The sequence below is a fragment of the Rhopilema esculentum genome, chromosome 4 (assembly GCF_057945365.1).
Source record: "Rhopilema esculentum isolate cy_ngs chromosome 4, ASM5794536v1, whole genome shotgun sequence".
Taxonomy (NCBI): Eukaryota; Metazoa; Cnidaria; class Scyphozoa; order Rhizostomeae; family Rhizostomatidae; genus Rhopilema; species Rhopilema esculentum.
The window spans coordinates 3,055,065-3,067,462 of NC_142818.1; the positions used below are offsets into that span (position 1 = coordinate 3,055,065).

At 33.3% G+C, this 12,398-nt stretch overlaps 1 protein-coding gene across 1 annotated transcript; it reads left to right on the plus strand.

Moving 5' to 3' along the window:
• The first annotated feature begins 642 nt into the window (after positions 1-642).
• On the plus strand, positions 643-12,331 carry LOC135690891 (geranylgeranyl transferase type-2 subunit alpha). Its single transcript, XM_089115411.1, has 16 exons — positions 643-783; positions 1,796-1,906; positions 2,203-2,327; positions 2,781-2,968; positions 3,537-3,734; positions 4,313-4,396; positions 4,817-4,905; positions 5,394-5,541; positions 5,824-5,925; positions 6,596-6,650; positions 7,299-7,387; positions 7,772-7,900; positions 8,764-8,813; positions 9,630-9,662; positions 9,894-10,092; positions 12,141-12,331. The coding sequence occupies exons 1-16, from the start codon at positions 781-783 to the stop codon at positions 12,293-12,295; spliced, it is 1,758 nt and encodes a 585-aa protein (XP_088971537.1). The 5' UTR covers positions 643-780; the 3' UTR covers positions 12,296-12,331.
• The last annotated feature ends 67 nt before the right edge of the window (positions 12,332-12,398 follow it).

The following is a 12,398-nucleotide window of genomic DNA, read 5'->3' on the forward strand; positions in this document are numbered from 1 at the left end:
AACATGCTCAACTAAACAATTCTTTTACTCCGCATTTGTATCTTGGTATGAAGCTTGCTCACGTTCAAAAATTTCAAACTCTAGTGAGACAGTTGGATAGAATGGATTCATACTATATCCATGATATACTAAGAAGAAAACAGGCCTTTCGGTATTCCTACAATTTTCCGCATTGTTAACATTCGTATGCATTGTATTATCGCTTTCTATTCTATTCCGTAGTTTCCATTCCAGTAAACACAAAACTTTAGGAATTAACAACGTTCATAAAATTAAAAATAGAACCGTTAGGGTATACAATGTCAATAAAGTTTATTCTCGGCGTATTGCGGTGTTTCATATTTGCTACGTGTATTGTTTACTCTGTTTATTTACTGTATATGGGTTCGATTCCCTCGTTCGAAACGACGAAAAAAATTGACATGTATACCCTAAATCAGTAAAGGCTGTAAATATACATAAACAATACACACTGCTTTTTCATCAGCACAGTAATGTAAATTTACATAGATTCACCCACATAAATCCCTTGTGCCTGTTAGTAATTCATCAACGATTCCTTTTATAACTGACCATTTACTTGTTCTTAACAACAATCATAAAAAGAATTCAGAAAGAATTTGTTGTTCTTGCTGCAAGTACTACGTTTCCAACTCATCACGAGGCTTAACTATAATGGTTGCTGTTTTAGGTTCGATGTAGCCTGTCAATAACGGGAAGTAGATTGATGGAATAAGAATTGTAATCAAAATCATCAAGTGGTACTTAAAGCTAAGCAGCATGGTATTTATTCACTCTCGCCTTTTTTTTCTGAGCCACATTTAAAAGCCTTTAGGAAGCTGGGACACTTTTTGCAGAAGAAGCTGCTGGGGGTTTTCCAGTCCTTCAGGCATGTTTTGTAATTGCAAAAATGCTTCAGCTGAAGGGGAATAGTTTCCAATTTGCAGAGAAGCCAAGGTCCTCATATCTAGTAATAATAGTTAGCCAGTTAGGCAGCTTCACATAAAATCTTCGTGCTTGCATTACCCAATTGCTACAATCTCATTTTAATTTCTCCGCTTAAAACTTTAATTAAAATCGAAAACATTGAAGTAAAGAAATTAAGTACAATATTAAAGAAAAGAAATTAAAGAAAATATTGAGAATGCAAAAATGCAAAAAACTTAGTAGATTCAGAGTATAAAAGCACACTGAAAGAAAATAAATATATTTGTCTAAATAATAAATAATTGATAATAATAATGTTTGACTAAATAATTGACTAAATATATATTTTGAACACATTTAGGGAAGATGCTTGTTAAGTTTTGGCAGGAAGGTCATTCCACATTCCACATTATACAATAAAGGATGTTATATTTTTAAAGCATGCACATCCACTAATGACCAAACTGCAATGTTTGGGTATGCTTGGGGAAGCATTCCCCTTGCAATAATTTTTCCCTCAAATTCCATCACAGCATTTTCATCAAAGTCAGATTAATCCCTGCAGTTGCATCACAGATCTTTATGCAAATCACGCGCACATCCTCAACAAATGCCTATAAATGATATTTAAAAAATCCTAAGCTTCTAACCTGCTATTTTGTAACTTGGTTTGTTCAATGCAAGCACAAGAGGCAGAAAATGATTCCCTGTACAGAAAAGTACTTTGCAGTCTTGACTAATGATACCTGTGATTGCATATCAAATGTAAGCCAGTAGAATTTTGAAGTATTGTATCTCAAACAATGCAGGATAGCTAGCAAGAAGTTTAATAACAAGGAAATACTATAATACCTTTTTTGGATTTCAGCATGGTGTATTGAAAGTAAAGACGACAGCTGAACAGGAAGCAGAGAGAAAAAAGGAAAGAGCAGAGAAAGCTGAAAAATTTAAGACTCTAACTGAAGAAATTTTTAATAAGGTGGAATTACTTATCCATAACTATCCAAATGGCATAGTTTTTTATAAACTGACTTTTTGATTTGGCATCAAAAAAACGATGGAGTGAGAATTAGTAGATATGTTTTTGGATAAAATATCAGATGGAAACTTCTCAACATTTACCTTGTGAGAAAAACAAACTTGTTTATTTGCATAACATGACATTCATTGTTTTGAAGTTTCAAATTTTGGAATTAATTTATCATCTATTATTTTTTTCAGTCAAATTCAAACTTTTTACAATGCCAACATGTCAGGGTATTTTTTCCTTAATAGAGAAAAAATGAAGAGCTTGATGATGAACTTTTGAAGCTTACAGAAAAACTCCTTGGTTCAAATCCAGACTTCTCTACCATGTGGAACATAAGGAAAGAAATATTTCTAAAAATTAAGCAGCAGAGGTTTGTTGTGCAACATTTTGGTAACAGCTCTGCTGTACAGACTGAATTTAATTGAACTTAACTGGATAATAGGGACAAATAATTTAGATACCATAGAACGCTTGATTCTTCCCATCCAAAAGTTAGTTGTTGGTAAGATGAATCAGAGCAACTTTTCCTATGATTAACATGTATCTTTTTTTTAAATGATGTTTATAAACTTTTATCAAGAAACTTTTGAGGGTTTGGAGTATGATCCCTGTCAGAAGCTGTTAATAAGATCATAAATTCTTCATCTGCTACATAGGCCATCCAGGATACTCTCATGATTTAAATGAAAACATTTTGCAACCAACACAACACAAGAAAATGCTGATGAGTAGTTTTAAATGATAGCTTATAAACAAAGGAAGGGGATTTGTTTAAAGACTAGTTGTTATTGTGTTTGCATATATCTTGTTTTTTTCTTGTCAGGTCTGATGATGAAATGAATGAATTATTTCTTCATGAACTTAAATTCTTGCAAAGCTGTTTGCATGTTAATCCAAAATCATATGGTGTTTGGGAACACAGAAGGTTTGCACTACAAAATATGCCTAGTCCAGACTGGAAGAGAGACTTGATGTTATGCAATAAGTTTTTGTCAATGGATTCTAGAAACTGTAAGTGTCCAATTTTTGTACACCTGGAAACACAAAATCATAGGTTTTTGAGAAAAAGCAAAGTAAAACGCCAGAAAAAGATTGCTTGGGGTGTTGTGTAGATCATATAGGTAATTTTTCTTGACACTGTCTTGCCTAAGATTTCCTATATACATTAAACAGATGTCCAGTTTAACAACACTTCTGGCAGATCATTTTTTGCTTGATTTGGCAAATATGAAAAGCTTAGATCAAATACAATGCAAATGCAAATTTAAGTTGCTGTTCAGCTTCTTCAGTTTGGTTTTTCCTTAGCTTTTCAAACGTGGAACTCTTAATTTAGTGCTTTCAGTTTTGTCTCTCTTGGAAACCACTGCTTACTTGCATTTCAGAGTAACTGTTTTAGCTTTCTGAACCATTATTGCTATCTATACTGAGTCTTTTCACAAGTTCCTTGCCTCAATAAGGGCTCCTTCCATTTTTGAAATTTTTTTTTGTTGATGTGTTTGCCATAAGAAGACACCTGTTAAAAATAACATTTTTTCATAATTTCTTAACTAATGTTATCAACTTTTTGTTTCATTTCAAGTTCACTGTTGGGATTACCGTCGCTTTGTTGTCAAAAATGCAAATGTATCAAGTAAAGAAGAATTTGATTTTACCACCAAAAAGATTTCTGAAAATTTTTCAAATTATTCTGCTTGGCACAACAGAGCAAAGTTGCTGCCACTTGTTCACCCTGATCCACAATGTAAGGGAAAAGTTGAAGAGACTGCTTTGTTGAGGGGTATGTTAAGAATTGTAGATGTTTTTGTAATGATTTGTGTTTACTTGTAATTTTATGTTTGCTTAGTCACATGTTCAGTTGTGATGTTATCATATAGAAGTCATTTCTCTGACCTATGATCAGTTTACATTGATATAGGAAACAACTCCAAGGAAAGGTTTTCTGCACTTTTCAATTGTCTTTTCAGTGCTTTGAAATGCATCCTGGCATGTATTTTCCATGTGATCTTTTCTAATTGATAGGTTTGCACCTGTCATATGTATTTAAAAATTATTACCTCTGTTTCTACTAACTGATTCAATCCAATTGAAATTAGACTGTGATTGTTTGCATAATAAATGCCTCCAGTAAAATAATCTTTATCATAGATCACTTATGCTGAGACTAAAAAATTGCTTGGATCATTGCAGTTTTCTAGATTTTCAGAGCGATGCATGTGTGTCTTTAATCCAATTTATTTAACAGTTTGTACAGACAAGCTGATATTAAAATATACTTTATGACAATTATTTAATGTCCCTTTTTCATAAGCAATTGATAAGTATTGAAAACGCCCAAATTAAAATTACCTTGTTTAGAATTTGGACTTGTCCAAAATGCTTTCTTCACTGACCCAAACGACCAAAGTGCTTGGTTTTATCAAAGATGGCTCCTTGGAAGAGGTATGTTAAGGCAGGATTTTTAAATTGTCATATATCTTGTTCTCAACAGAAAGTTTTCAAAAAGTTTAAGATATTGGAATATTTTAGCATATAGAAAGTACCAATAACCAATAGTAATAAAATCTGGCTAATTCTTTATATTTACATTCAGTATTTCGCTTTTTAATTTATAATTCACTTTTACATTCAGTATTTCATTTTTTTAATTCATATTGCCTTAGTTTTTGTCCATATCGGTTAATCAGTTTAAAACTGCTATCTATTGAAAGTGAACACTTTGTCACTGAGTGTCTTTGCTCAAACAGAAGTCAGCTCTTCAACAATTTCACCAATTTCACCATCCTATTAAAATATTTACTCTTGTCATACAAGATAGGATTTATCTGTCGTGTTGATCTTTATAAGACCTTTCTTTTGCAGAGGAACAAAAGCTAGATATTTTGTACATAGGAATAAAAACAACAAGCGACGGTTTGAGGCTGGTTGTTAGTCTTTCAAAAAAAGTCCAAGTACGTGCTAAAATTTATTTTTATGTATTTATATCGATGTTGTTTTGAACAGGCAACATTTTCCTTTTCATGCAGTAGTAAAATGGATATGTTTTTCTGCATCTGAAAATGCAATTGTTAATGAATTCTACCATCATGTTCTTATCATTATTTTATATCTAATTGTTAGTTAAAGATTCATTGCTAATTATGGGTCTTTGCGAGCGTGGCGACGATCCAAAAAATGGCAGTAAACTTCTACGGATTAACCAAAATTGATTTCAGACTGTCTAAAAATGCATTATGGGATACTTGCGGAGCGCAATGGCTCATTGTTAGCAATGAATCTTTAATAAAAGTGATTACTTAACTTTATCCTTGAACTTCATAGAAAGGTGAAGGATTGAACTCTGTGCCAGTCAATTTTGAAAGTCCCCCAAAGACTTAGAATTTTTGTAGAAATATGCCATTGATAAAGTCTTCTTTTTAAGCAATCACATTATTTTCAGCTCAACTCACAAGCAACCATTGATATCTTCATTAATGACGAGAAGTTCGATAATCTAACATGGTCATCAAGTTCCCAGAAGCAAAGCCCTTCGCATGTTTGGATATCCTTTTCAGCAACAAAAATTTCATTCTCCAATGCAGTTGTATGAGATGTGTCTTTGTTTGGACATGTACTTAGATTGATCATATTTTCTTTACCTTGAGTTTCTAGTACTTATTTGAAAAACTCAGGTCTTACTAAAGGAGTGAAAAAGTAGCAAATCGTTATTAAGTTTTATGAATATTGAGGTTTCCAGTATAAAAGAACAATTTCTATAGTTCAAAACGTTCAAAACTTGTAGATTTTAATGGTGAAGACCAGTACAATTTTTCAAGGCATTTAGAATATAAAGTTTTTTGATAATGCACTTCGATGTTTTTTGCCTTAACTGTCACAAATAGCCAACATTAAAAAAAATTTGGAGGATTCTGAAAGCAGGGTTATAGTGGAAATAGGTAATGGCATGAAAAAAGAATGCACTCTTAAGCAAGGTATGTCTTTCGTATGTTTCTTTATTTTAATCTGTAAACATATCGAATAAAGTGCGGAAGCAAGCGCATTAAGTTAGTACAGAGAAAGGAGAAGAAAGATAAAACATATTTGAGTACCTTTCGTCCGACACTTACCCAGTATAAACGTAGTGATAAGTAGATGTTTAGAATTTTGTACGGAGTAATGTTGAAAGCAATGACTTGGCAAGCAAGGCTGTCTTTTCATTTAGATGTTTTGAGCTCTAGACAGAGACTTGTGTAGACAGAAAGAGTTTGTTAGGTGTCTTGGACTCTTCAACTATTGGTCAATAGAAAAGAACCAATGAGACCTATCATTATTTTTTTTATCTTCTCTTATATTATTATTTTTCAACAATCCGCACCTGGATATAAATTTCTCCTTGCCTTTTTTTAATATCAGACGTTAATTCCCTTATGAGTTTACGCTTTTCCATACTTTCTTCAAATCTCCAATCTCTCTGTGTCTAGAAGAGCCTCTTTTTATAGTACAAAAATTGTAAGAAAGGTTGCTGATATTCTTTTGCCGATCTTAATAGTGCATCTGTTTATAAAATCGCACCATAATTGGCTCGAGGCAGGCCTTTTAATGCTTAATATCTCTTATCCACAGATTAATAATGGAGTGCTGTGAAATTTTTTTTTATTGCAGGTGAAAATGAAGCTTCGTGGAGTTGGCACCTTGAAGAATCACATCTTATGTTTAGGTAATATTGTATCACTGATACATAATGTCAGAGTATTTTTTTGGAGGCTACAACTCGAAGGAGACTTGTTCGAGATCTCTAGCTTGAGCTGCTGCCCTCATAATGAAACCAAAGTCTATTTCGTCATGTTCTGTCTATTCATGCAAGACAGATTCCATGAAAGGATCTTTAAGACAAACCGATATGCTTTGACGTCACAATGCTGAAGATTTTAGCTACTGTTCTTACTTTTTTGGTATGATGAATGCATTTTCCTTTGAAATAGAGAGTAAAGAGCCAGACAACGAAAACGTGTTTCAATGCTTCTATTACCTGGCGTAAATAAAGGATTGACAAGGCATCCCAAAATGGTGAAATATTCCGCTCACACATCCCCTTTCGTAGGTTTGTACCTGGAAGGGGATGACCACATAAACAATGATGCCATGAATGAAATAAATAGGTGGCTGCTTCCTTTTAGAAATTTCGGAACTGGATTGATGTAAGAACTTAAGATGATCAATTAATGATTGAATGAGGAACGACGATGTAATAATATGTCTTTAGAATAATGAAAGTTTACTCAGTCTTTGTCTTGAGGTATGAATCTAAACTGTGTAATAATTTTTTTATATTATTGTAATCCTAAAGCGGAAGATTACATTCCAGGGATAACCATACTGCTGCCAAAGCCGACGTGTTGAATAATGAGCTTGAATCTTGCAAAATGCTCCTCGAAGAGGAATCTGAGAATAAATGTACGTTGCTTGTTGCCACCGCTGTAATTTTGTATTGCAACTATTGGTATTGTAATTGGAATTGATAACAAGAAACAGATTTTATGATAATTGATATTTTCTGTAGCGTTGAGTGGCATTTTGTTACAACTGAGAATGGCAATGAAACGTTTGGCTATAACTTCATTATAATGGCTCATTATGATATTTATAGCTTAGGGCTGGTCTCTTGAAGCATCGTGCTGATGAAGTTTTGAGATCTCATCACAACATATTCTTTCAAAAGGAAACACTGAATATTGAATAGATATATTAGTCGTATTTCAAATTATTTCCAAAAAGCTGAAATATCTCAGTTATATATCTTAAATTTCGTGAATAATGCTTTTACCTATTATATTTTAGGGGTTATGTTAACTGTTGTATTTTTGATGAGGGCACTGAACCCAGAAAAGTATAGCGATGAAACTGAATCGCTCCTAAAAAGACTTGTAGACTGTGATGGCATGAGAAGAGAATACTATCGAGACTTGCGTATGTGACTTTCACCTCATTTAATAATTTGATTTCCTCTGATGGCAGCAATGATGGCATAGTCTCTTTTTGAATGCTGACTCACTTTGATGTTTCTATGGTTTGATGTAGCGAGTTCGTGTTAGAGCCTAGCATTGTAAAAGGGTCATTCCATGCCAAGTGGACTAGGGGTCCCACATGCACCACCTCAGATTTGCATGAAAATTTATGTCAATGTTCATATGTGTAAGATAGGAGCATCATTGAAAATTTCAGCGTGATATTCTATACCATCCATAAGGTATTGAAAAATGATTAGCTTTGTAAATTTTGTCTGATAGTGCTCTCAAAAAAGCTCCAGGGTATCAATTTTGAAGAGGCTAACAAAATCGGGTAAGGAAATATAGGACCTCAAAGTTTGCAAAAAGTTTGTTTCCATCTCCCAGAATTCCTCATCAGAGCCAAAGTGGGAGACTTTGAAGAACCATATCTTTGGGATGGTATAAGATATCAAGCTGAAATTTTCAGGATGCTCCTATCGTACATATATAAACAATTACACAAATATGAGGTGGTGCATGTGGGACTACTTCAAAAATTGGTCCATTTGGCATGGAATAACCCAAAAAACGAAGAAAGCTGCAAAGCTATTAGGGTATGCTATCGAACTAGGAAGAGTTGTGCCCCTCAAAAATCCTAAGTATGGCTTTTATTTGATAAGGGAGCTTTAATTGTATTTTCTCGTTGACAGTTTTCTTTAAGACTTTACGCTCCCTTATCCTTGCAGACTGATCTGTTTAAGTTAAATATTCATATACTTAAGCCAGTATCGTCCGTCCAGAACTTTATATTTCCCTGTCATGTTTTTTATCATTATCATTAAGGAAGCAAATATCAAATCGAAGATGAAATACGGAGGATGAAACAAACAAAGGTAAGTAAGCTTCCAGGAATATTGATCCAATGTAAAGTAAAGTTAATTGCATTCGAAAGTTGTTGCTTATGTTTTTCCAGTTAATTGAAGATGGCTTGCTGCTCAATATTTCTCTCTACCTGTGATTGTGTGGAATTCATTTTTCGTTAATCTTTAGTATACACATACTTAAATTGTAATTGCTCGTATGAAAAATTGGTAATGTGTGGTGTATGTCACAAGATGTTTTTATTTGGTGTAAAGTTGGAAATAATGATTCCCAAATGCAAGCTTCATTCAAAAGCCATTTCTATAATTGCTTTTATGGTTTCTTTTAATACAATTTCTATCGTATCGTAGCTATCGGAAATAGTATCTTTTAGAAACTATTTCCTATGAAAAAGAAAGCAGTGCCATAAATTATAAGGACGTTAACTACATATACTATTAGATCCTCTTTTTGTAGGGAATTCTAAAAATTTACATTTTAGAGGGCTTTAATCTAAAAGATTTGATTAGTTAAAGATTGTAAAGAATGTATGTATGTAGCATCCTGTAAGGGTCATTCGGTATTTGGTTTTTTAATTCTTTCCATACGCTGTTATGCTGTTTTCTGATGCATTGAAGCTTTTGGTTTTTAAATCATTGTGAAAAAAGTTGACTTGAAATGCACATTTCTTTGCAATAAATATTTATTTTCCTTTGCTCATTGAGCTTCAATTTTCCCGGTTTTCCTTCGCCAGACTGATGAAACAAATATATTTGTTGTTTAATTTTCCATGCGACTTTTCTGTAATTGTCAATGACTTCTCTCATCAATGCATGTTTTTGTCGAAGGATGATTTTCAAACACTGAATCTTGAAGAAAAGGTAAGCAATTCACTAGCTTTTTTAAATTGTAGTTTTCTGTGAGTTTAATTGTTGTAGTTTGTAATTTGTTGTAAAATGAATTTGCCCCTTTTTTATTGCTTTTTTATTGCAATTCTCTGCTTTTTGCTATTTATTGCTCTTTCAAGACAGGAGATCTTTTTACTTTTCCACCCACTTGAGGATTGTAAAATTCTACTCGATTTTGATATTTCTTGTTTCTTTCTGCACCAGGAATTGACTGCATTATACCATTTGGAATATCTAACATCTGTAGAAACCATCAATCTTTCATCAAACAAGATGACGTCATTACACAATGTTCACATGTTTCAAAATTTGACGCAAATAAACCTAGATGCAAACGAAGTTGATTGCTTGGATGGATTTTCCTTGGTACCTCACCTGAGAGACCTGTCTCTCAAAGGAAACAGTATCTTTTTCAAATTTGCTCCTTTGCTGTTAGTCAAAGTATAAAGTGAAAAATTTTATTAAGTTTTTAGTGCTGCATTTAAATTTCGGATCACTTGTTGATTATAGTTTTGATTATCAAAACAGAGTTTGATACATGGATTACAATGATAATTTTTAATCAATGGGTCATGTTGCTCCATTCAAAAGGGCGGTGTTCCTACCAATAAGAAAATTTAGTTGTTTATGAATTTTCGTTTCGATTCGAAGTTCGGTATGTAGGACTCACTAGACAGTGATTAGTTGAATCATAGTCAATTGACTGAATAATAAAACATTTATGCATAATTATAATAATAAAAATATGGTCAAATGAATAAAACCTGTTCCTGCAAGCATCAGACAAAAATGATTCCGAAAAGAGAACAGCCACGGCGTTTTGCAAAAGTCCTCAATGCCCAAGTAACATGTGATCAATTTGTCAACACTGCTCACAAAAGTCCAGAGTGTGCCAAAACGTAGAGTGACGACAATTTCTAAATCGTTGGGTTGGGAAAGTCATCTTTTCATCTAAGGGTTTTGGGATCTTTTTACATCAAAACAGAGGATCCTTTCTTATGTAGACAGAGAGATTTCGTTTCCTCTCCTGGACTCTTAGTAAAAAGTCCTCACGTTACTTTAGTTCCACACCTGGATATAAATTTTTAGCTTACTTTTGGTCATTATCTAACGTTAACACTCTGAAGAGTGTCAGACGAGAGTAGTTTCGTATGCGATGTTTCTGCTATTTCTAGCCATCTTCAAATATTGCAGTACCAAAAACTTATTTGAGTTGTTTATAATCGCCATCTCAATATCGACTCATGAATAAAATTATCACAAACTAAAAATATAGTGTCACAAAGCAAATCAATTTTTATGCTTTTTGATACTTTTTATTTATTACGAACTACAAAATGAACTGACCAATCAAGTGTTGATAATCAGATTTAAACAATGTTAATTAACTTTCTATTTAAGCTAGATTTTTATGGAAAATTTATTAGCATGGTTTGGTATTTTAAAATAGGCAATGAATGCACTAGATAGTTTTCGAAAATACACTTTGACGAATGAGCATAAAATGAGAATAGCAAACAAGGCTTGTAGGAAGAGGCACAAAAAAGAAGTTTTAGCCATGGTTAAAAACTGGTGTATCCCATGAGTTGTGTAGAAAAGCTTGTTTTGGAAAGGAATGTAGCAAACACCTAATGACAAATTTTTATTCCTGCCCGTTTGAATGCTATTCACACAAACATGCAAATGTAGCCATTAAGACATCAGCTCTAAAAGAGGCTTATTATTGTTTATTCGTGCGCTCGCATTGTCAGTTGACTCTCTAGTTCTTCAACAAGGTTTATTCTTACCACTTTTTTCAGAAAATGTATCTTAGTGGGCTCTACAGCCAGCTTCCATGCATAATTTGAAGCAGCTACAATGTATTTTTGCAGACGATTAACTACAGTTCATTTACATAAAACTAGGCTGTAATGTAAGATTGCCCAGTTAATTTTTAAGCGTTTATCTTATCTCCTCCAAAGAGTTTGCTTCTATGATTGTATCATTAGCCTCGTCAGCCGCATAATAGGGTGAGTAGCATCAAAGCGATTCAAAACAATATTGGTACAATAGTAGATTCTTGTAGGACTCCACGATTTAACGACCGTTGGATGAGAAGTCCGTCCATTAAAGGCAATCTGTCCCCTTTAATGCTTATTTTTATTTTCACTTTAGTAAAATCATTCACGGGTGATGTTGATGAATACTTAGCAATTGTATACACGGCTGGTTGGTTCATTGTCAATAGATAACAACAGCCAATGGCTAAGGGAACGGATTGCTAAGGGAACGGATTGCTAAGGGAACAGCTAGGCCTATGCGGATCTATCAAGGCTAACTTATAGCAGTGTCCCTTATCAATCAAAAAATTACATTTATCACTGTCTTCTATATTATTACTTTTACACATCTAATTATAGGATTGTTCTCTTTTGAGCATCGAAGTAGAGCATTTTTCTTGACGTTTTTCAGAAATAGCAAAACTGGAAGAATTGCAAAAATTGAGAGATGCACCGTCTCTTAAGCAGCTTTGTTTGGTAGATAACCCTGTTTCCAGATCACCACTTGCAGAAACTGAACAAGACTTCTTATCAAAACTAAATATGGTAGATTTAAAGTTGAGTTGATTACTAAGAGATGGTTTCTAAAAATTTCAGTATATATCATGGTGTTTTACTTGCGTCATTTCTCTGAATAATGATAATATTTGTAAGTAATAGGATTTGTAAT

Bases quoted from the DNA above. Each gene is read 5' to 3' on its own strand.
- LOC135690891 (XM_089115411.1), top strand. The intron at 2,969-3,536 runs GTAAGTGTCCAA...TTTCATTTCAAG, and splicing joins GTCAATGGATTCTAGAAACT to TTCACTGTTGGGATTACCGT. The intron at 5,926-6,595 runs GTATGTCTTTCG...TTTTTATTGCAG, and splicing joins AGAATGCACTCTTAAGCAAG to GTGAAAATGAAGCTTCGTGG.